The 27,301-nt window shown below is 31.7% G+C and overlaps 1 protein-coding gene across 1 annotated transcript in view; it reads right to left on the reverse strand.

Annotated features, from left to right (window-relative positions):
• The window catches only part of LOC123694751 (progestin and adipoQ receptor family member 4), a 61,456-nt gene that overhangs the window by 25,778 nt on the left and 8,377 nt on the right, over positions 1 to 27,301 (reverse strand). The window contains exon 2 of the mRNA XM_045640306.1: positions 14,347 to 14,571. Coding sequence (XP_045496262.1) covers positions 14,347 to 14,571 — 225 coding nt within the window. The remainder of the gene's footprint in view (positions 1 to 14,346; positions 14,572 to 27,301) is intronic.

A 27,301-nucleotide genomic window follows, 5' to 3' on the forward strand; every position in this document is an offset into this window, starting at 1 on the left:
CAAAATAGGGATTGGGAAATTCTTTTTGGAAAATAATCTTTATTTTTACTTTATGCTTATTAAAAAAATAATCATTATTTAAATTTCAAAATAAAAATAACTGAATCCAATATCTCAATTCCATCGTGCCGTTGACGGCTCGCGAGCGGTCGTGAGGCATACACTGACTGCTCGAGCCGTTGACTGCGCTAGAGCCGTCGACGGCTTCCTCTCGCCCTGAAAATCAATGACGCGACTAGTCAAAAAATCAACGGCTCGAGCGGTTGGTAGCGACGGCTCGAGCAGTCAAGAACCGACGGCTCGAGCCGTCAACGACCGACCGCTCGAGCCGTCCGTGTACGTCGCTCAGCCGTTAACTGCTCGAGCGGTCCGTGTACGGCCGCCCTAACTCTCCGCTTTACGCGACGCTCATGCGTGTCACAACTTCCAAACATAGAGTAATTAAATACAGATACAATCAAAGCAACATGTGTTCAATCAAGATAATAATTATCGTCTAATTATAATTAACGGAGTCGACACGTGTTACTTCATTTTCGTAGCATTTAGACTTCATTTAAAATAATGTTAATTGCTTGTGCCTTTTTCTATATACACAGGTACATGTTCAAAAAGAGCCCAGAAACATATTTACCAACATATCGCGATTTAAACGACCCTAACCCTTATCATCCTTCATCCTGTACCCAGATTTCAAAGCTAAAAGTAATTGTGGATTTTAGCTCCTTTTGTCGTAATTATTTTAAATAACAAAATAGATAGAGCCTACATGAACCTACATGAACCGGAAATAAACACTAAAAAAATATAATAACATTTTTACTTTAGGATTTCAAAATCAGCTAAGTAAGTAAAGTTTTGGACTTTTTCCATGACAAATACTTATTAACATTTTCTTACATTAATCATAGGTACGTAAAAATAAACAGTTATTAATTATAGGTACAACAAATTCGCTCGCAACCCAATCTCTTAATAAATTTATAAAGTTTACAATATTATGTTATGAGATCGCGTTATATGTATAACAGTTTCCAAGCTTATGAAAGTTATTACATATTTTGTAGTGAAGATATATTGCTCGTGGGAGATAACTGTAAATGTTTAATATCGGTCTCCCGCTGAATGTTTGCTTAACAGTTTTAATGAAAATAGTTTTTCAGTAACAAAGCTTTGGATTTAAATTTATATTTTTACTAGCTTACCGCCCGCGGTTTCACCCGCTTTGTCTTAAACCTAATAAATTATATACAGTTAAAACGTTTCTCTTGAATCACTCCATCTATTAAAAAACCGCATCAAAATCCGTTGCGTAGTTTTAAAGATTTAAGCATACAAAGGGACATAGGGACAGAGAAAGCGACTTTGTTTTATACTATATAGTGATAAGGTAAGCTTTTCATGAGCAGAAGGATAGATTGATCTTTGAACATAATATGTACCTATATGTCGTGGTCATATCGTAGATTTGATCATTTCATGATATGAGTGGCCATTTCACGAAATGGTCGCATATCGTGAAATGGCCAACATAGTTTGATCAGATCGTTAAATCGTCAACGTTTCACGATTTAGTCATCCACATTTGGCCAGATCGTATAAAATATAAAGAGTCCATAAAATATTAAAAAATTTCAGAATAACTACATATATTCTAAAAACTTGTTTAATGTCATTTAAGTTAGTGCCGCGGCAGCAGCCGGCGAATGCCAGAAGCGAATCGTTTTTGCAATAGAAAACAGTTAGATTAGGTTAGGTTAGACTTTGATAAACAACGCACGAGCCGAGCGAGCAAAGCGAGCGTGCCGCTGCAGCGGCCGGCGAGTGCCAGAAGCGGATCGCTTTTTAAAAAACAAACAATTATAATAATATAGTAGTAGTTTCTTAAATTATTTTATTTAAGTCGCATTTTTTCTTAAATAGATATAAGATATCCACATTTTCCATAGTACTCGTACCTCTTCGTCGTAAATTCTTTGCTATGACTTTCTTCATAATATTGTTATTAAACGAATTGTGAAGTTTTTAACTGCGAATAATTTAATTTTCGCCAGCGGCCGCCATCTTATCACATAAACACAGAGCTTGCAGCGCCTCTACCAACGATTAATGTAACTATTTTACGATATGATCAAATAATTTTGATCATTTCATGAAAAAACCGTGCGTTAATTGGCCATATCGTGAAACGATTTCTTATCATTGATCTGCCCAAACCACATAATGATGTGGCCAAACTAAATTGGCCATTTCACGATATGCGACCATTTCGTGAAATGGCCACTCATATCACGAAATGATCAAATCTACGATATGACCACGACATATACAACTAATTTCATTTACTTTAAATTAAACTGAACCTAGTTAAACAAGATTACAATAAGTGGTATATGATTCTTTAGTTTTGTACTGCATATAATAACATAGTGACTTTCAAGTTATGCACGTATATTTAAATTAGAAGATAAATATCTGGCTCGTGTATCTACCTATTATATGGCACGTGGGTTAAATGTATAATAATAAAAAGTACTCACGCACTAAGATAGAGTACAATATTGTTATTAATAACAAATAACACATGATAAAATATTTATATAAGACAAATATTATTTCTTTCTTAGAATAACTTTTCCTCAAAATGTACAATGTTCTTCCCCGAGGTGCGGTTATAATTTAGGAAAGTACATTCGTTATGTCCTTACCTAATATTGCTATGTTAATATGTATTAAACATATTAAAAGAAAATTGTGTAACATATTATCCTGTAGTTATTATATACGCAATCTATAGGCTAGTCAAAATATTGAGATTAGGTTCTATTGGAATGCAACAATTTTATAACAGAAAAAGTTTATAATATGTATTTGATAGATGTTTATCGTAACCGTAAGTAATAATAGAAAAAGGTATCGAAGCAGAAAGCTCGGTACGTGACAGTCGATTTATATACTCCATTGTGCTTAGGTCGTCTAGGAGATGCCTGAACCTTGGCGACGTTGATTTATAGTTTGTGCTTTATTTTGACAACCTAAATGTTATGTTGGTAATATGGGGTATGTTGATATATCTGTATATGACAAATGTGATTTTATTTATTACTAGTTGTGCCCTGCGGTTTTAACCGCAGTGCTCCACTCTTGTTGGTCTTAGCGTGATGATATATAGCATATAGCCTTCCACGATAAATGGACACCGAAAAAATTTTTCTAATCGGACCAGTAGTTCCTGAGATTAGCGCGTTCAAACAAACAAACAAACATATTCTTCAGCTTTATAATATTAGTATAGATACGAACGAACATTCGCGTTGTAAAACGTTATAACGACAAGGATTATTTTTGCGTCAAAATATATTCAGATAATATTCATTATGAAATACATATTCGTGTAATGTACCTATCTAAACGCGCCATTATTTTAATGTGTGTTCTCTATTGCCAAAAAAAGCATGTTCATCCTATCAAAATAATAGTCGCCATAGTTGGTAATCTACATGATAACAATTTAAATTATGTATCTACACAGGGAAACCTATTATAAGGATCCTCAACCTTTTGGGAATGAAACTTCAAACTGATGAAATATTTCACTGTTCAGTAATAATGTCGAGTGCGTAATAGGTCTAGGTGTAATTTAAAATTAATCTTTTAGTGAAAATAAATCAAATCAAAGTGAACTTTTAGAATCTCTTTTGAATTATCGTTTTTTCGAGTACTTAGATATTGTCTTCAAGTACCTTCAGATTACAAATATTACCCTTTATTTAACAAAAAGAAATTATTTTCAATTGATTCATGGCAGAAATGGTAATAAAGTACAAATGTAATACATATTTGGAAGATTTATTGCGTTTACAGCTTCTGGATATGTTCTGTTTGGCTTATCTGTCAGTTAAAATGATAGATAGTGTATGAAACTATACGACAGGGATATCAAATATATCTAGGTGCTATATTATGCAAATAGCCAAACCGGCCGTAATTGTCTGTAGTAAATTATGATACCTAATACAGGAGAATTAAAAAGTTATATAATTCATTCTTAATTAAAATGTAGGCGCGGTCGTTTCGTTAGTAAAGTGGGCTCTCCAATCGGATTTAGTCACTTAGTTACTAAGTAGTCAAATGGGAACACAAGGGAACTGATCCATTCTAAAGGACGAATCAAATTTACATATATTAAAGCTTGTAAAGGCCTAACAAGTATAACTGAGTAATATGCATAAAAGTTATAAAATTAGAAGATCTAAAAAATGTATCTGATGTGGATTTTGAAAAAAAACAAAAAAGCGTAGCGACTGACTAAGTTCTTATACCTAAAAATATTTATAATTGCGTTGAAAAAAATAAGTAGCTCTACAGATCAATTTCAAGCGATTAACTGCATACATTATTTACGGCCTTTATTTAAGCCCTCATGTTTTATAACAGCAACAACGGACATTAGTGGTCGCAATAAATTTGAATTTCGAATAAATCGTTTTATATTTTGTCTATACGGAATACAGATAATATAATATCATGCCAGGTTAGGAACAATGAAAAATATGCGATGTAACAGATAACAAATGATATAATTACGTAATTAATAACTGAAGACAGTTTGATGTTTCTTTTATTTTAAAAATGCTAGTTGTCGTAAAACATTTCGCTCTCTGATTCTTTGTGTAGAAGCGAGAACTGCGAATGAAGCGACTTTTTTCATTCCTCACTATAATGACTGAATGTGAAGCTTTTTGTGTAGTTTATAGAGTTGTGTATTTTCCTACAAATGGTAAGTTTAATTAGGTAACTGTGTATGAAAATAAATCAATGCCTTTTCACATAGCTAGATTATAAAAAATTATAAAATACAAATTACAGCGATTACATAAACAACCTCTTATATAATATACCTAGTTATTTTATATAATCATAAATCATAATCATTCTTCGACGACGATTTCTTGTCTCATACTTCCAAAGGTACCTACGAGATATAAGTACTTATACAGATTTTGTATATAACTCGTACCTATTAAAACTACATATATATTATATTTTCCGTCTAGGTATAAACTATTAAATTTTTAAACGTAGTTGTAACTATAAAAAAAGTATATTTATTAAAATTAAGTAACATACAATAAAAACAACGCTCTTAGGACTATATTAAAAACTTTTTAGGATTAATGTAAAGTTTAATGCAGGTTTTAAAGTTTTCTCCACCTAGAATATAATGTCAACACTAAGTAAACTCAAACAATGGCAATAAAACGAAACATAAAAGTTACGAGCCACGAGTTTATAAGTGCCTCGTTATATAGACTTAGTTGGGTGACCACTGATGGTTATGTTTAACCGACTTTAAAAAGGGGTAATTTAAGTGTACCTATGCCATATAATAGCATAGGTATACATTTAAATATTTATTATTTATATTATGTAGATTTCCGCTCGCGGCTTCGCCCGCATTTTCAAGGAAAAACCAGAATAGTTCCCGTTCATGTGGGATGTCCGGGATAAAAAGTAGCCAATGTCTTATTCTGGGTCTTCAGCGCTGATCTTCAGCTACCTAATTTCAGCATATTAAGTAGGTTTAACGTGAAAGAATAAGAGACATCCATCCATCCGTCCTCAAAAACTTCCGCGTTTATAATATAAGTAGGAATTTTAATATTAATAAATCTGTGACAATCTTCAAAATATAAACTACCACTACATTACCATTCTACACAACCTTGTCCTATGTATAAATTTCTATTTCATGCTACATTCATGTACCTATACACAGGTAGTTCTATACTGATATGATTATAATGTACATATTATGTATTTTGTAAAATTAAATTGTAAAACTGACATGATTAAAAAGAGCAACTATGGAGTTTCTTGCTGGTTCTTCTCCGTAGATACTGCTTTCCGAATCGGTGGTAAATGTTAAAATATGTAATGACGTTCCAAAAGTGCTTCTAAAAGAAGTCTAATTGAATAAATAAATGTTTGAGTTTGAGTTTAATCTTTACCATTTCTATGCCTTTGTCGAGTTTATGTCTGAAATAGTTAAAAACATCCATAAATTCATAAATTTTTGCGTAAACAATACATGTAGAAAGTAACGAAACATCGATGGTTGTTTATTATTCACCATAGAATATAATATTATGACAATAGTTTTATTGTTTTACTATATTTGCTTGGGCATCGTAGATATTTGTTTACTTAATAACCTACTTAAAATGATGTAATGTATTTATGATTGAACGTTATATATTCACGTAATTTCCAAGCTAATAAATTCCTGCTTATCTTTTCCCTAAGTCATGTTGTTTTACTCTATAATTGGTATTTATGACATATACTTTGGTGTTGTCAGCTCATTAATTTGATGTTTGAGTTTTTAGTGAAAAAGGGATGATCCTTATTTTTGATCTAATTATGTACCTTTGAGGAAAAATCTTTTGCATAGGTAATATTTATAATTATTAGACATCGGATTATATGCACTAACAAAATGCCAAAATATGCATGCAAATATGCACTAAAAAAGGCCGAAATATGCACTAAAAACGACTGATATGCCTAAAATATGCACATATAAATCAAAAAAACCTTTATTATTTTTATATATTTAAATCAAAGATTGTACAAAAACATTGAAATTTTCTTGAAATTGAGTATAGTTTTTGTGCCAATATACAATTAAGCATTTTTACCAAATTTTCGAGCGCAAATTTGTGACGTTTGTCACCCGCGAGCCCAGTGTTGCCACCTTAGACCTTTCCGGGCTAAATCTAGCCCTCTTTTGTAATTCAACCCGTGTTTTACGTTTTTAGCCCCAAAAGGGTAATCTAGCCCTATTTTGAATGGCTCAAAATTTACTTAAAATGGAGCCCATTTTGTAATTTTTTGCCATTTTACCATGCCAAAATAGGGTTTGTTTACTCGCTGAGCGTTCTGATTGGCTAATAAAGGTTAGTCGACCAATCAAAACTCCCGCTACTTAACGATTTATGCACGAAATATGCACGATTGGGGAAAAAGGCTAAAATATGCACTAACGCCGTAATTAGAGAGTTTTATGCATTTGCATATGCAAATATGCAAATGCATATAATCCGATGTCTAATAATTATTGTTTTGGGGAATTTCATTATTGAAATAGCAGGACTAAGCACACAAAAGATAAAAATTAAAATTCTATGGAATCTTATGCTCAAGACTCAAGTGTTTTTATTAAATAAAGTTATGATATTGATTAAATCCGTAAATTGTTAAAGCTCTGCCACTATTTTTAAACTATTAAAAGGGTGAAAAGAATTCTTAAGAATTGTAACCATATTGTAACTTACTTTTTTCAGCAGCATGCATCACTTGTCAAGGACAGACGTGTAATATTAAATCTTTGTTAAAAGAGAAAGAAAAAAAGAGAACAAAATCAATACAAGTTAAGATTCTATAGAGGAAACTAATATATTTAAAATATTTTATTGTATCTGACACAAGATTTTTCAAACCACAATCAAATCAATTCTCAATTCAGAAACCGGCCGATAATATACTTTAAATATCAAATATTTAATTCCTTTTAATAATTTCAAATAAACAGTCCCAAAAACTAATTATAAAGAGTGACACAAACATGCTTAATGGAGATAAATTCCTTTACTTAATACATATCAATCATGAAGGGATACGAAAATTCACATTTATTTTCTGAAACAATTTATTCAGGACTCTACAGCCACTCCCACACTCACAAAAAAACATTATATTATACGTTATTTACACAAATCTTAATGTTACTTAAGATAATATTTTCTTGGCATTTCGAGATCTCGTAGATTCAACATCATGTTTGTACAATCTTTAATTAGAAGTTAGGGTAGCATCACTAATGTAAGTGATGCGCTAAGCTGACCTACTTTCAGTCATTCCCCTGCTTCGTGGCTCTTTTATTTTGGAACGAAACTCGGGAACGTCTGCGACAATACAACGGCTCGTTGGGGTCAGCGAGCTTATTTATTTTAAGATTTTTCAACACAATGTTATTTTTAAGACATCAACGGATAAACGTTGTTTAGTTATATTAAAATGTTGGTAATTTTTGAGATAAATACCTGAAAAAATTAAACTTGACGTGTGTAATGTAGATAACAAAAACAGCAGATAGAAAAAAATATTAAAATCCACATTGAAAATGTCTTTTTTAATGCTCACACGAAAAACTTCTGAAATTTCCAGACGATCTTTTAATACTTTATATTGCAAAATTATAAACTTATTATTATCATACTGCTATATAAAGGAAACAATGAAGATAATTTTAAAGCTTTCCGTAGCAGGCAGGATAATTTTCTGCCATATAAAATTTCTGTATAGCGAACTCTATTAATATTAAATTACGTAGTTAACGACTTTCCTTTGTAAATATAATTTATAATAGACACCTCACTAATGGTTTTTATTGTTCTTAGAAAGTAGTTCCTTTGTTTCAGGTTTATTGTATTTATACGCGTTTTATAACTTTATTTTTAAAGCTTTTTCTTAAAGGCTAAGGATTTTGAGCAATGTTTTGTCAAGTCATATAAAAAATAGTTGTCACACTTTGCAATAAAACTTTAATCTTTGTTAATATAACAATCTAATAAATAATAGAGTATATAAAGTATGCAGTTACGTATAAATTGTGAAAAGTATTTTTAAATGTAAAATGACGATAAAGGTAATGAATAAGTTTAAATATTCTTAACGGATTACGTGAAGCCCGATCATTGGTACGACTTCACAAATTGATTTTCCTTTTATCCTATTATAGATAATTATTCATTAACCATCTATGAGAAAAAAAAGAGAAGTGACATAACTTCTGTGAAATGGTAAACTATGATTTTTATTAGTAAGCTTCCATCGGGAATCGAACATAGATCCTAATTACACTTAGAAAGACATGTTATTAAAACACGAACAAAACAGTGATGTGGTTTTTATTCATAATTAATAATTATTATTTAAATATGATAAGATTCTTACTGAAATGTAATCTTACCTAGTCTAAAATATAACCTAACTAAAATAGTATCCGTGTTTGAAAACAAAACAGAATTTTTAAATTTTAATTTATTACAGAATTTGTAAGTTCATAAAATACTCTTAAATACTACCAAGTTGGTAGATTTATCATGTACATTTCACATATTGAAAAAGATAATGTCCACTTTCATTATTATTTTCTCTACACTAATCTCCATCACCAATTTCATTACCTTCTAGTTTCATTTTGCGACAAAAACCTTTTTCCCGTCTCACGCTATATCCATCCAATCAGTGATTCGTTCGTAATCGTAACAGACATAAATACTGTTTGATATAAACCTTGTTTATAGATTTACTAGCTGTGCCGCGCAGACGAAACCATGTGCAAAATGAAGTATTTCTATATTCATGTGTTATTCTGATGATCTTCATTACATTCAGTAAAATAAATAATTTAACGGATTTTAAACGCGATTTAATTGCGTTATACTCTATAATTTATAAATGTGTTATACTCTCGTAAATTGAAACGTATGAAAACACAACCTTTATTACTGTAAAGTTTAATCCAAATCCGTCCAATAGTTTATTCGTGAAAGAGTTACAAACATCCATACTCATAAACTTTCGTTTATAATATTAGTACCTAGGATTTGAAGAAATTGTTAGTCTGTAAGTAAGCCAATTGGTTTCTTTGGGCGGTTAGCACGTGCCGTAAATGTCAGGTCAAGAGCGTTCCGTGCTACAGTTCGTATTCATTATGTAAAGCGGTAAATAAGCAAAATGTCAAGTCTTTGTGCGCTCACAGAAATAGTTGAGAGCTCGCTTATGAAATTAAAAGTGAAATAGTGAAATTGCCTTCTAGTGTAGTGAAAACTTTTATATTAAAAGTAACGTTTCTTACAAAATTTTTAATTTTTTTGCTTGTTTTATCTTCTTTCAAGTCAAAAGAGCCTGGAACTGAAAATTTCAGTCAAAAAGCTCGGTTTATATTGATTTAAGGAATCACTGACACCGCCATAGATAGCTGGTCTATAGAAGCTGTCTTTTTTCTTCTTTTTATTTTATGAGTATATGCAAGTGCTTTGTTTATCGAAAATCTGCGCTTTTTAGAAAGCTTTTTATTTTTTGTTAACTACTGAATAAACATTACTGTTTCTAAACTAAAACAAATCAAATTTCCATTAAGCGAATAGCCTTGGCCCTGCAAAAAATATATGCCATAATCAACGCAAACAATCATTCGTTTATTCAGAAAAAAATATAGTTATAGGGTAAACGCAGCTATCAACGACCCATCGAAAATCTGAAGGTATTACCGACCTATAAAAGTAATTCGAAATTTAAACGTTTCCAGAACTATTCTAGCTATAGGTAGGCAAAGTTATACACGAATGTATTAATTGAGCATCGTATACTTTAACGTTAGAGTGAGTAACTGAGCAAAAAAGAGTTAAAATGCGTAAGTTACTGCGGGGTAGCGTGGAAGCAGGACGTGTCGTACTGTTCCGTTGTTCCTTCGGGTAAGTACTGTGAGTATCTTTTTAAGACATTTACAAACAAATGACATCTATACTTTAATTTATATTACTAAATGTCAATGCATTTAAGTGTCAACTTTTCATTTCTTACAACATTTTATTAATAAAAAGTAATTTGAAACGATAAAACTTAAAATTAAAATGGGACGGTGTTAGCTTCACCAGTTTAAGTCGTGGCAGGTATCAACGACCCGTAAGTCGGCAATGGCAGCAACGTAACTTTTTGTTTTATTTTCTTTTATGTTGTTATATCACACTAACACAAGTGGTTTTATGGACCAGTTTAAATCTAAGCTATGAGTCTTCATAAAAATCTATTAGCGACCTAAACTTTTTTGTCTAGTGTTGTGTCTTTTAGCGTTGTCAATTTATACAAAGTTATGATATTTTCGAGGATCCCTATCGAATAGTTACAGTAGTAAATCATTGTTTTTTTTTGTTTAAACAATATGCATTTGTTCATATTTTGTATGATATTAATCAATTATAATCTATTTTATAGTCTGATGGTCAAATGAATTAAAATAACCATTTTTTTATGGGTCGGTAATACAATTTAGGTTTATACTTACATACTTTAATACCGACCCATGTGGGTCGGCAATAGCAACTATAGGAAGCTATTACCGATCGAATATAGATTGTTTAGTTTCTCATCTACAAATTCAAATTCAAATTGCTTTATTTTCAGAATGTAGAATAAAGATGTTTGTATATACAGATAATATTGATCCTCAAACATTCCGCTCGTAATTGAGCGTGCAAATATATTTTTATTACTTTTATGACATAATAGGTGCCTATTAAAAATTATATTTTTTTTAGGTTAAATTAACATAAAACATATAATTAGGTATATTTTTTTCCAGAAATATGGAGCCACGAAAGCGGCGAAAAGTATTCAGTAAAACACAACTCGCCGAAGCAATCAATCAAATAGCATAACGAAATATCCTAGAGTTTGAAATCCTTAATTTAATATATGTACATATATTAATAGTATGTATTATGTTGATTAATTTAAAAGTTTATAATTATTTAGTTCATTACTAAAAAGTACTCATTTGTTTTATTAAAAATAACTACAATAAAAAAATACGAATATATTTGCATTTTTATTTCATTTTATTAAGATCGGTAATCATCATCATCACTAGCTTCTATACATTCCATTGCTGGAAAAAGGCTTCCTCTCACATACGATCGGGAATAGCTGCATAAAAATCGTTAATAGCTTCACAGCCGTTTTTATGGGTCGGTAATAGCAACAATCGACTAAGTCACATTGTAAATTATTTTTTACAAGATAATCCTTTATTAGAATGTATTTGCTTCAATAAAAACATTTTTTATACATAACACTAGCACATAAAATGAAATTATAAATCTTTAGAAGAACCAGTATACTTAAAAAATATGGTTGATTTTGAAATTGCCTTAGAGGGGTCGTTAATACCTGCGTTTACCTTAAAGAAAATGTTATGTTAGAAATGAGCTAACTTCCACGACCGCAGCGCAAATGCGATGAGCCCTTCTAGTTTAATATTAAGCACTCATTTTACGGCTACCCACATTATATCCTCTGGGAAGGGTATTCTGAGCCGGTACTACCACAGATACTATATACCTATATAGTATCTAACTGAGATAATATTATTTTTACACGGAGAGCTTTGATACTTGAGCTAATGTTAGCTTCTAAATGGTAAATCGAATCTAACTTGAATTACGTTGGAATCCATTTTGACTGACATTTATTGGGAACTAGCTTTCCGCCCGCGGCTTCGCCCGCGTTTTCAAAGCAAACCCGTTCCCGTAGGATTTCCGGGATAAAACCTATCCTATGTCCTTTCTCGGGTATCAAAATATCTCTATACCAAATTTCATGCAAATTGGTTCAGTAGTTTAGGCGTGATTGAGTAACAGACAGACAGACAGACAGAGTTACTTTCGCATTTATAATATTAGTATGGATTTGAAAGCTGTGACGTTGGAGATACTACGTATAATATAAAAGAGGCTTAGTATAGTATAGTAGCTTAGGTCATAATATTAGTATCAAAACTAATAGTACTTTACACTGTATAGTATAATCGTTACCTTGAATGTTATTCTGTTTAGTCATTGATTAAAAAAAATATGCTAATATGAACTTTAAAATACTTTTATAATACAAACAGAACTATAAGTTTCTACATTAATATATCCAATGAAGTATCCTTTGAAAACGAATATAAATCACTTGAAATTCAGTTATCCATTTACAAGTACATTTGCTCAGCGTGTTCTCTGAGTCGTTACATTTCAAACGGTTTCCATGATTTAACTACGAATTAGATATTAGAATGACGATAGGAATGTATAATATAACTAGAATGTTGCTGTTATTTACATAATCCTAAACATGTTATTAATATGGAATTTCGGTTTAGATCTGAAAACAAACAAAATAAATAACACATTAATTCAATAGATATTATTTTCCATCATCTATTCATAATTAGTTCATGACAGAAAATAAATAGAATATGTTTACCGCCCGCGGCTTCACCTGCTGTGTCTAAAACCTAATAAATTATATACTTAAATCACTCTATTTATTTTAAAAAACGCATCAAAATCCATTGCGTAGTTTTAAAGATTTAATCATATCCAGGGATGTAGGGCAGAGAAAACGAATTTGTTTTATACATACTATGTTGTAGTGATAAGGATATACCGATTTCTACTACAGCCCGAAGAAATAAAGTACCTTTTATTAATAGAATAACAAATGTGGGACTCTGTAAGTATGCAAAACCTGGAAAAATATTCCTTCAACTCGTAAGTTCTAGAAAAAGATTTATAGTCACTCATACCCTTCTCATACTCTTATGATTTCATTTCGTAAAATAATAATTGTGTTTTTCCTTACCTAGCTCTACATAAATAAAGTTAATGTTAATTTAAATTTGCAACTTTTCTATTGCTCAATTTCATTTCTGTTTTTCTCAGCTTTAATGTTATATTGTTGATATTGCTTGTTCACGAGAAGTCACATTTAATTCATTTATGTTTTGTGTTTCATCAAGAATGTTTTGTTAAAGTTAAGTTAAGTTTGTTAAAGTAAAAGAAAACAATTATTGTACCTTTGTAATTTGCCGTTTTTTGTCACACAATTTTACTATTATCGGTGTGCCTTGTAATTGACGTTTTTATATGTAATTAGTATAATTTATCTTATCAACAGCTGTAAGGTACCTTTTATGAATAAAATAAAATAAAAAATAAAAATTGCGTATTTAAATACTTCCAGCTTCATAACAAATTAAACAATTTTAATTAAATGAACTGTCACGGAGAAGGTAATTAATTAGACCTCTGTTCAAATGAAACTGCAGCATCTTGCAAGGAAAATATGTTTATTTTAGTATCGAGTTAATTGAACGAACATAATGTAATATTTTCATTAGTTACTTTATTAATTAATATTTTTGCACACAGAAAACAAACTGAAACGGTCGATATTTTTGCTTGGTAAGTAATTTTGTGGAAAATAGAGATCTTTTTATCATTTTCTACATTCTATGAAATATATGTTCGCTAAAAACACTGCAAGACAATCATTTTTTTTATAATTATAATGATTTATAGATCCGATTTACAGGGAAAGTTTTTATGTAGCATTTAGTAGCATTTAGTTGATTTTTTTTGATAATTTTCAAAATGATATTTACTATTATTTCCGAAAGATTACAACCCATTTTGTACTACAACAATAAACCACAAATTCAGTACCACTTACCTATGCTCTGACTGACCCATATCCCCAGCATATCCAGCTGCAGTAGTCTATGGTACAAGCTGGCGCCTCTCGTGTGGTTCATGAACAGGTGGTACAGGAAGGAGCCGCACCAGGGCGCCAGGGCTCCAAGGAGATGGCAGAGTGAGAGGAACCACGCCCAGCCGCCGCCGCCGCCCCACGGGAGCAGGCCTGGCAGCACCGCCACTATGAACACTAGCGATACACCTGGAAAAGATGTTCAATTAGAATTTTCTTCATTAAATGCGACAAAATTTTGGGATCAAATAGTTAAGTATTGTCAGGAGTCAGGGTGCTCTCGTTTTTTTGTTTTGAAATTACATATTTATATATAAAATATAGCACTAGGTTTCCGCCCGCGGCTTCGCCCGCGCAGTCAAAGAAAAACCCGCATAGTTCCCGTTCCGGGATTGCGTCATTTTCCCGGGATAAAAAGTAGCCTATGATCCTTTCTCGGGTATCAAAATATCTCCATACCTTTATGAAAATTGGTTCAACAGTAGGCGTGATTGAGTAACAGACAGACAGACAGAGTTACTTTCACATTTATAATATTAATATTATAGTATTATAGTATGGATGTAATATCATAACGTGATATTATTAGTAAAGAGTTTTGTTATCATTACGTAATGTATTATGCTTTTAAAAGAATTTCTATTAGAAAAGTACGAATAAACATAACTTACAAAAGGGTTTAGCAATCTACGCAGAGCTTTTCGTGTCTAATGGGAAAATCCACTTTCCATTGCCTAGTTTCGTTGCTTACATTGTTAGCATTTTAATGGCTCTATATAACAACAGCAAGTGAAAAAGGGGTGACAAGTGACAGGAGGGTTGCGAATTGCCAAACGAGTCACGCGACGCCCTCACGCGAATGATCTTTGACGTTTTTTAGGGCTCCGTACCGAAAAAGTAAAACGGGATCTGTTTCCAGGCTGTATCTAGATACCGTGATAGCTAGAAAGCTGAAATTTTCACAATTAATGTATTTCCGTTGCCGCTATAACAATAAATACTAAAAATTAAATAAAAAAAATAGGAGTAAAATAAGTCCCATAGTTGATATTACGGAACTCTTCGTGCGCGAGTCCGACTCGCACTTGGCCGTTTTTTTCCCTTTTATTGTAAAGTTCAAAGTCAAAGCTAATAGGGTTTGATACGGATAACGGTCTAGCCTAAGTGTGTACCAAGGTTTGTGGCATTGGATGGTATTTGGATGCTATCGAGTTTATTGCCGTTCCCTTATACAACTTTTCAAACCAATCTATTCATTCGATTAATCACCTAAATAGTAAATACATGTTTTTTTTTAGAAGTTGTCTTCATTGTCAGAAGGAGTCGTCATTATTTCTAAATTATTTTTTTGCTATTGCATAGCTTCTATCGCGGGCCTTGAGCGCGGGGACCGAATCGAGAAATTCCGTAACGAAACAACCTCACGCTCCCCACTCCGACGGGCGGAGGTGTGGCTTGAAGGCATAGCATGCAATAGCTTAACCGCGGCAGACCCCGAGTGCCACACGTCGTTTTTTTATTTCTAATGCAGGTGAACCTGGTAGGAGCCGGGGCAAGCAGCTAGTATGCTTTTAGAAAAGAATAAGATGCTTTCTCGTCAATAGTGTTTAAGAATATAAAGCGTGCATGTGCTCTCGTTGTTCAAGGTTTTGAAGAATAGCGCTATTGTTATTTTGCCTTATAATATTTTTAGTGAAGATTTATAGTGATGAATATAATTTTTTTATGTATGGTTATTCATTTATATGTCAATAAAGCGCACGAAATACCTTACTGTACTAGAGAGATATATCAATTTGATGAAATAATAAATAACCATTTAGTTAGTGAGTGTAAAATAATTATTTAAATATAGATACAAAACGACACTAGAATGTTAGACTAGCGGATAATTCAGTTTAGTACGGAGTGCGAACTGTTGTCTGGCTGCTTTTAATTAAATTGGGTTAGTCATTATATACGGATGAACGGGAATTCGCTGTATAAGTATTTAGTTTATATTCAAATGGTATAATGATATTTGTAACTCTTTAAAGTACTCTGAATTTGGGATATAGTTAGTTTTTACTAGCAGACTATAAGATTACTAATTTACTAGCTTTTCGCCCGCGTTTTCAAAGGAAAACCCGCATAGTTCCCGTTCCCGTAGGATTTCCGGGATAAAACCTATCCTATGTGTTAATCCAAGTTACCCTCTATATGTGTGCTAAATTTCATTATAATCGGTTCAGTAGTTTATGCGTGAAAATCATACATACAAACCTTTCCTCTTTATAATATTATTAGTATACCTAGATTATATTTATTATTTTATCATTATCCATTTAACTGTTTTTGTATGAAAGAGTGACAAGCATTCTTACACTTCTAACTTCTTAGCTTTTAACTTCACTTCTTAGCATAGAAAGGCGAGCTTTTTTTGATCCAGTAATTCAAATCAATTAGTGGAAATAAATAACTACAATTAAAATATTTCTTTAGTAGGTATTTATAAGATCAGTACTGAATTAATTTTCCACTTAACAGAAAATCAAATCATTAAAATTCAATACGTTTTCATTATAAGGAAAGATTTTTGTCAAAGCACCGTTTCACCAATTTAAATCTGAAAGGAATAATAATTACATATTAAAATTCTAAGAGAACAGAATATTTTTTTTAATATATCGTATCTACGTAATTTTCTATTAAACTTAAGGAACCTAATCGATAACTTATTATAAGCGATATGTGTTTGTCCTCCTTAATACATCCATTTCTATACAATTTTTCAGATCCTCTTTTAAAAATTATAAACTCATTAGTGCGTCATCGCAATTTATTACATTGTACAGTAATGTTTATATCTTTTTCCTTACACCAAAAGTACATCAGGACGCTTTTTACAGTTACCTTTTTGTTAATACTAAATAAAATAATCACGACTTGAAATTAATCGTGACTTGCAACATTGAATCAGGAAAACCGCAAGCAATCATATAAATAACTATAATGGGCATGATATCTCAAAGAGGCAGATATTACTTTGAGCAAAAATGCCATAAAATCTATTTATTTTTTATTGATGAGAATGAATATTTTTTACTCAATGACGTCAAAGCACTTGACTGAATTTTGGCTTATAATTCTATTGCAAGTCTATCTATTGAGATAATTTTGAAATCGGTCTGGCAGTTCCTGAGATAAGCGCGTTCAAACAAACAAACTCTTCAGCTTTATATTTTTATAGACTACAGATACCTATATCTATCGATTATTAGTATGTACAATATATAATACACATGTTCGAACGAAGAATCGATTAGTGAAACAAATGTGAAATGCATCTAGTCCATACTCCACAATGGTGTCGCTTCAGTTCAGAGGATTGATTACGAAACGAATACGAAAAAGTTTTAAGCTTCTACAAAATTCTCGAATTTTAGTATCCACTAGAAATACGAGAGCCAAATTTTTACTATTACAATAAAAAATATGCTTGTATAGATCATCATATTTATTATCTTACTAGCGGTCCGCCCCGGCTTCGCCCGTGGTTCATGTTTACGTTTTCTCTACATAAGAACCATCTTCGTACTTCAAGGAATATAATAAAAAAAGAATTATCGAAATCGGTTCAGCCGTTCTCGAGTTATGCGCTTACCAACACATTTTGCGATTCATTTTTATATATAAGAAGATAAGTTATATCCAAAAGTTGTATGATAGAGATTGCATAACCGACAAGACATATATTTAGTGATGTTAGTCTAGTACAATTTTGTATTTAAACAAATAATAATTACACCATTTAACGCCGAATATGCTAACGATTATACAACATGGGCGTGTTACATGTAAACTGTGTAGTAACTATTAAATATTCAACAGGCGTGGTCTTCAAGACCACAAATTGGATGTCAATTAAAAATTAACTCGACTCTTCGACTTTAGGGTATATATATCATTTTAATAACTTAATACTGTTTTGTTCGGCGCGTTAATGTCTCTATACGAATATTAAATTTTATTTCATTGTGTGTGCAATTTCCGACAAATCTTTTATGTAAATCTTAATTATAAATTGAGAATTGGGAAAAAGATATATTTTTATACAATATGTTTTATTAATCTAGTCATATACGTCAAAAAATTCTATAGGTACCTACTAGACTACTCTCGAAAAGAGAAGTATTACTTCCAAGAGAGAGAAGAGACAGACAATTACTAATTTAAACTGCTATCAATGCAAACGAATATCCATACTAATATTATAAATGCGAAAGTAACTCTGTCTGTCTGTTTGTTACTCAATCACGCCTTAACTACTGAACCAATTTTCATGAAATTTGGTATGGAGATATTTTGATACCCGAGAAAGGATATAGGCTACTTTTTATCCCAGTCCATACTAATATTATAAATGCGAAAGTAACTCTGTCTGTCTGTCTGTTACTCAATCACGCCTAAACTACTGAACCAATTTTTATGAAATTTGATATGGAGATATTTTGATACCCGAGAAAGGATATAGGCTACTTTTTATCCCAGAAAAATGACGCAATCCCGGAAATCCCACGGGAATGGGAACTATGCGGGTTTTTCTTTGACGCGCGGCGCGGGCGGAAACCTAGTGTTCAATATTTAGTAAGTTACCAAATGCTTCAATAGAAAAAATTCGATCGAAAGAAAACGCGGGTTTGAATCCCGCCTCGCGATCGAATTTTTTCTATTACTTATAAATTTCTAACACATAAAAGTTTTTATGAGTTAGAATAATGGCAATTTGCATATGTTATCGATTGCAATTAGGAATATAGGTTGTATTCAGTTGTGCGATAATTACAAGGTTCATAGTGTAGTATTTGATTACGTAATGTCACTTTATAGTTGTCTATACAGAAGATAAGCTTCTAATACTTATTTTCAATACATTAGCATTAGCTGAAGACAGATCTTTAGCAAAAAGCGTAGGATCTGTTTTATTTAATTGTTTTATTTCGATAACAAAAAAAAACATAGCAAATATCGCGGCCTTATGAATATGCAGTGATCTCTAAAAGGTGACCACAGTTTACTATCACTTCTAACTTCTTTATATAGAAAGAACAAATTAGAAAAAAAAGGTTGTACGCACATGGGTTTTCCCAATTTTGTACGATAAGCCGAGGATTTATCGTCAGACATTGAATGTTTTTAGAAGATTTATCCTGTTATGTATTCACATGAATGCACATATGAGTGGTTCGTTTAAATCCGCAAGCGAACAAAGAGATTCCAAATAGGTAAAGATATAGTAATAAGGGTTTAACAATGGATTTAGAATGTGATTTAAGCTGCCGCAGCCGTTTCGGTCTTTCGCCAACGCGATGGTTTAATTTTTTTTTAATAACAAAGTAGGTGTAATATATGTGTAATATATGTGTATATTAGAATTAAGTATAAAACAAAAATTTTTCTGTGAAATAAATTAAATTAACAACACTATGTAGGTACGAATTTTGTAAAATGCAATAAAAGCTTTGGTAAAAGCTCGTTTTTTCATTATACTTATTTATTACCTACCTTTCATTGAAACCATTATAATAAAAGTACGCTTTATTCGGTATATACCAATGTAAAAGCAAAATTATGTTGAGCGTTAATGTGGAATTGAAAAACTTTCATTAAATTTTTTTCAAAGCTTAGTATTTAAAACTTGTTAAGAACATTTTAACTGAACTCCACGACCTATATTCCGATGCATGTGCATGTTGCTTTAGCATATTATTACTTTCGCCTATGAACTGCTTTTTTAAATAGTTTGTTTCGTTAATTAGAGAAATAACGAGGAAGTGTATTTCTTTGGATGCATATGAAACTTGGAATATTATCGGAAATTTACGTATCCTACTAATATTATAAATGCGAAAGTTTGTGAGGATGTGTGTGTGTTTGTTACTCTTTCACGCAAATACTACTGAATTGATTACAATGAAATTTAGCACACATATAGTGTAACTTGGGTCTTGGATTAACACATAGGATAGGTTTTATCCCGGAAATCCCACGGGAACGAGAACTATGCGGGTTTTTCTTTGAAAACGCGGGCGAAGCCGCGGGCGTAAAGCTAGTATTTAGATATAGCTTTGGATACAAAAGAAGTGTTTAACTAAGCATAATTTTGAAAATTATTTTTGAAGAAAGTCTAGAATATTTAAACTTTATGGATCACTTTTAATGCACATGTGAATAAATCTTACTATTTTTTACTCCTTGTTTTGACAACACATCAAATCGTGCCCATGCGTACGTGACCCAAATCCTACAACATTCACTATTGAAACATAAATTTCAAAACAATATTGAACAGAATCAGAAGCCATGTTGCAGAATAGCAACCGCACAGATTTTAGCATTACTTTGTTAGCTCGTTATTTGCAAGTGAGAGCCCAATTCCTAAACTGATATTCAGTAGAAACGTAGAATTTGATTAACCAAGTTTCTGAACGGATTTTCATTCTGTCGCGAATTTGCATGTGAAATTTATACTGTTACGACTGTTCTTTCGATTTTTACTTGTTCCAATTAATGTTTCAAGTTTTTTTGAGTTTTAATGTAGAGTTTTATGAAGATAAGGAGAACAGAAAATATGAACCAAAGACACGATAGAACTATTTCTATATAAGTAAATTAAATATGCTATTTGTACTATTGTATTAATCGATAGCTTACAATGATTGATATTAGGTAGTTCAGTTATTACATTAAAAACCCATCCGTTTCTAATCATCGTATCGATTTGAAACATTGTTGGCACGTAAAAATGGAGGACAATAATTTGATAATATCAAGCGTATCACAAATTACAGAGTAAGGAAGGACAGAGCTACTCTTTAGTTATTAGTTAAAAGGAAATGTATCGAATTTAACCCCTTTTCAATTATTTTATAGAAATTAAGAAGATAATCATCACTACATAGTTTAAAACAAAGTCGCTTTCTCCCTGTGTATGCTTATATTTTGAAACTACGCAACGGATTTTGATACGTTTTTTTAAGAGATAGAGTGATACAAGGGGAAGGTATAATTTATTATATTTTAGACAAAACGGACAAAGGCGCGGGCGGAAATCTAGTTCATAATATAACAGAGTTAGTTTTCAAACCTTTATAAATGAATATGGTGGTGGAACTAAGCATTTTCGTTTCATATTCACATTTTTGGTTATAATTAAATAAACGTGAATGAATAACAATAAAATGATGATAGAATATTCTATTCGAGGTCCTGAGGCCTACAGAATTGAGGGATTGCGTGTTGGCGTGTTTGCCTCTCATTAAATATACATTTAAATCCGTGACGTTATTAGAAATATCCAAACAACTATTTGACCAGGTATGCAGTCTTTAATATAATTATAGTTTTGACCGAATTTCCGTGAAATAGGCGAATCTCAGAGCATGATTTCACTAATCCTTAATATCCTTAATGCACGAGTCCGCGATAGAGATAATTTGAGACCCGAGAAAGGACATAGGCTACTTTTTACCCCGGGACATAGGATAGGTTTTATCCCGGAAATCCCACGGGAACGGGAACTATGCGGGTTTTTCTTTGACTGCGCGGGCGAAGGTAGTATCTTATAAATAATCAATTTTTGTAATACAGAATACTTGTGCATTTATAGAATATTATAAGCGATCCTACAAACATAATCATATCATGAAACATATCATGAAACCAATGTTTAGTTTTGATTAGATGAGCATAGAAGATGCAAATAGAAATAAGCCTTTAGTGTTTGTATAACTTATACATATATAGGGTAACGTAATTTGTATTTGAAATTGAAAAATATGTTTGCTTCAGGTATCCAGGCTTTTGGATAATAGCATGATAAAATGTATTAAATTTTTCACATTACATTTTCTTGAGATAGATTTTTCGTGAGCTCTTGACAATCACTTCCGTTAACAAATCTCATTTATGAAATGAGGCAGAAATGTTACACATATTTCACTGTTCAGTTTTCTATCAAATAGGAAATCAGCCCCTTTTACTATAAACTATTTAGCCCAGGGCAACTGCGCTCCTGCTCAGGCTATAACCATTTTACAAGAGACCGTCAAGTAATAAATATTTACGACAGTATATACGATAATACGACGCTATCTTTGTAATGCACTAGTAACACTCCGTGTTTTCCAATTACAGCACTAGAGCGCATTATGCGGCATAATGCTTAGCGTTGAATGTTCCAATTGCAGCAATGCTTCGCACAATTGAGCACTCTTAAAAGTAATGCGCGTGAATTGATGCGTGCAATCGATTTATCGTAAGTAATTATTAATTGTTGGAAAATATTTAAAGCTTTCGTTTCTTTCGAAATAATCAAAGTTAATTCAAATTGTGTTAAAAAAATCAATATAAGTATGGATGAAGGTAAATCCAAATTACTTAAAATAACCGTAAATAGTTTTCAACCAATTATTATGTATACCACTTTATTTACACATTAATGAGGTTATTGCTAACTCTATGAATATTTTTTTTTTTTCAACACTGAACTTAGCGCAACCTGCTGGTGCGTTTCACGTTCCAATTAAGCATCAGCATAATTCGGCATTGTGCGCCACTGAGTCGCATTATGCTCTGTAATTGGAAAACAGCCACTTATTCGAGTTGCTCAGTGAGAAGTAAAACCCAGTAGAACATTGTGTAGAGCGACGCTCAGTGCTCACAATAAAAGCGAAATATTGCAATTCCAGCGAACTTGTAGAGGCTATTATGCCATTCTGAAGTCCGTAAAAACTTTCAACTCTCCTCCTGCATATAAGTTGGATGATAATAGGTCTTAGAACGTGTGCTTGTTAAGGGAGAGGTTTTTGAATACTTTAAGTATAAAGGACATTTTTAAATTATGCAATACATAATTTACTAGCTAGGAATTAATAGACCTTGACGAAGACCTTATCAAATGCTCGTCTTAAATGTATTGGATAGAATACAGTAGTTTAGAAATATATTTCAACCCAAACAAGAAGACGTGTTATATGTAACAATGACAAGCAAATACAGAGGTAATATTCTTTCACAGTCATATAACTTCTCCACGCATTATTTAGGGACCAAAATAGCGCTACTCTAAAACATTTATCATCAAAAAATCACCATATCATAGCGAACTTGTCAATGTGAATGTATATCCAAAAATATCCCTATCTGCGCGCACCAAATGTGTCGCTTTGATTGAAATTCTACAGAATTCTGTTACATGTTATGAAATTCGTAGAAGTTTAGATCGATATCGGTACATCTCTAGGCGAGCGTGACTAAACTTGTAATGCACTGGCTATTCATGTGTATTTTATATTATAACATCGACTATCCCGCTCGATATGAGCAGTGTAAGTGCATTCTATCAATATTGAATCTTAATGAATTACTGTTTATCTGGACACAGGAGTTACACACTGATTATTATTTCTCTAAATAGCCAGCCTCTTTTCCAAGGTACATATACAAAACACATATAACACAATGAAGAAACAAGATTTAGAATTGCATATCGCATTATAAAATATCGGCTCAAATTTAATGCACTTAATTTTAGTGAAGCAAAAGATGAATTAAAATATTATCAAAGAAAAGAGCAATTGAAAGCTCCTCAAAAATTAAATCGGAACGCTAAAGCAAAATCCCAAAACGCTAAAAATATATTATTATAAGCTAGTATGAAGATAGAGCAATTCCATAAATTGTTTCCAAAAGTTATCAAACTGATTAGTCCACAGAACTTTTGTATGTTAAACCGTCACTTTGAAAATGTCGTTGAATGTGATGGTTACATACATAACTTTAAACACAGCAGTGTCGCGTTAATAGACGTACTAATTACAGCTATTATTCGCTGTTTAGAACAATGACAACGATTTGTTAATCGAACAGTATAACAACGTAAGTATTAATTAAGAAATTAACTCTTAAATAGATTATATTTAAAGTTAAATAATGAAGGTATGTCGGTTCCCGCTTTGCTTTTGACAGTTGGCGATCATCCATAATAATTTTCAGAAGTTTCCATTACGTAACTTTAAAAACAGCTAAGTCATGTTATTTTGGAACATTGTAATTTTCAAGGAGCCCATATCCCCAACTCGCTAGTTTGTGGGTGTTCAGAGACGGCTCTGATCACTTGCCATTAGACGACTTCGCATTTGCCTCCTCTTCTAATAAAAATAAGCTTTTCGGATTTACACCCTCATTTCTAAAATACCATCGTAGGTAACAATAACAATTTATACTTTAAACGTCACATAATTTACGAGCCTAATTGGCTGTTGTACCTACTGAATATTTGCTATAATTTAATTGTGACAAATATTCAGAAGGAATTATCGAACCCAATTAACGCTCGTAAATTATACGTCCCGTACTACTTACGTCGTCCAAATACGACCGAAGTATTCGAATGTACTTACTTCGTACAAAATACATCGGAATTATTGAAATGTTTAAATAAAATTCGTCACAATCAGATGGAATAATTGTTGGATGTATCCCATTTTCGCTGATATGTATCGTTGGGCCGCAAATAATGAGTCCAGCCTTCACCTAAAACCTTGCTTACATAATGTTTGGCGCGGCGCCAACTTTGCACTGCTCTTGTTGGGAAAATTGCTAGTCACCTGTTGTTACTTAAAATTACTAGAATAAATGTTGACGGTGACACCTTTTAATAGCAGTACTTTGTTACCGTATAGTTACATTTTATAGGACACACGGGAATACGTTGATTGTCTCTATGATGTTGAAAGAAAACATTAACAAACTTATAATTGTGTTACTTGACAAAATTTTGTTTTCCTAAGTAAGTAGGTAACTTTATTCATTCCACTCATGGATTATAATTAGAAACCTCACAATTCTAGACATAGACTAGGATATTTTTTGAGTCAATTGTAGTCATCCCTTCCCAATCCCTTTATGGTCATAATTTTTTTTTCTTTTGCTGACTTTAAAGAACAGATAATCATAATATTTTGAAAAAAAATATTATTTAAATTATGTGAAACGCTTCATCTAATCGATTAGCCGTAATCCAAAAACACGCAATCTGAAACTGTGTTTCATTATAACGAAATAGTAAAGTACGGAAATAAAAGAACATTAAATACTAAAGTAGAATGGACAATTAGCTAGTGTGCGCCAGGAGATAAAGTTAAATCTAGCACATATTTCACTGGGATGCTTTGGAATTTATTTCATCTAGTACGATTTCAAAGGCGAGAATACCAGAATTTTCCGCAACCATTTGAAAACTTAAATGGGTTATTTATTTTTTGTATCTATTTAGGTACCTACCTCTTACGTGGCATGTAACTGTTAGATTTAAAGACTTTCATCTCCCCGTTTTAACTATTTTTGACCACCTTTGTCTTGTCTATACATATAATAAAATCGTAGGAAAGTCAAAACTGTACATTGAATATTTTTTTAAAAGAATACATAATCCATGATCTATAATCGATATAGAAGCCAAAAACATAGTTTTTAGAATTTTTGTCTGTTTGTCTGTTTGTCGGTTTGTCTGTTTGTCTGTTTGTCTGTATGTTTGTCCGAGCTAATCTCGAAAAGTACCGCATAGATTGACTTCAAATTTTGCATGAATATTACTAACAGGTCGGGTGAGGCTTTTATATACACATTATCATGCTATCACCTCCGGGGGAGGAGCTGTGAACCTTTATTTTTCTAACGTATTCCGTGTATTACACAGCGTACAATCTAAAGACTCATGTTTAAATGTTGTTTTTGGGTAAGCCACGCTATTATCTAGCTTTACACTATAAAAACTACGTCATTTACGTAATTTTGGCAGAGAAACAGTTTAATGAATCTTAGTAGTATAAAGACAAATTTGAAACAGCGCCATCTATGAGACTTCATTAAAATCAAATCAATTTACATATTTAACGCTTCTTGCAAATTTATAATTAAGAATTAAATAATATGATGTTGGTGGGGTTTTTAATTGTACTTATTTATTTAACTTTTTAACCCATGTCTTCCCAGAGTCCACTTCAGGTGCTTATATTTTATGTGAATATAATAATAATATAATAATATAAGCTTTTATTTCCTTACTTTTACAAAAATTTTACACTTTATCTTAATACTAAATACTTTATATAATAAAAAAAAAAAAAAAAAAAAAAAAAAAAAAAAAAAATCTTAAAAGTAATATAATTATGTTTATTGTTAGTAACGTTTTAGCTATTCTATGTTAGTAATTATCTTATTCTTCTATATTGTAAGGACCGCTTTGTGCGGTGAAAGCCTCCTCCAAAATTTTCCATTTCTGTCTATCATTAGCCAGTTTTATCCATTGATTCCCCGCTACATCAACAATGTCATCTTGCCACCTTTTATAGGGTCTGCCTCTTTTTCGGCTCCTGTCCGCTAAAAACCAGTTTGTAATGATCGTTGACCATCTTTCATCCTTTTGCCTTTGGTTGTGACCTGCCCATCTCCATTTTAATCGAAGAACATGATTACCGACGTCATTCGCTTTTGTTATGTGAATATACTAAATAAAATTTTACAAGTGAGGGTAGATGTTTATTATTTGATGTCAAACAAGACACCATTAACAGTTAATTGTGACATTTTAAAAAATCCTTCTTGCGTTCCCACAAAAGGTAAAATGTGGCTTTTATATTTATTCTTTATACATAATTAATTATATAGTTAGACTCATGTTTTTAATTAGAATTGAAGTTACGACAAAATAAGAAAATGATGAAATTTTATTTTTATGTATAACTTTTACAAGACTATATTATACGCCCAAAGAAGGTCACTTAAGTTCTTGATAGAATTTTATTTGTTAGTAGCTTTTTAATAAAATAAGGTAAAGTAATCTTTTCATTTTTTTTATTTACAGATTCAATGTTCA

Source organism: Colias croceus, chromosome 10 (assembly GCF_905220415.1).
Source record: "Colias croceus chromosome 10, ilColCroc2.1".
Taxonomy (NCBI): Eukaryota; Metazoa; Arthropoda; class Insecta; order Lepidoptera; family Pieridae; genus Colias; species Colias croceus.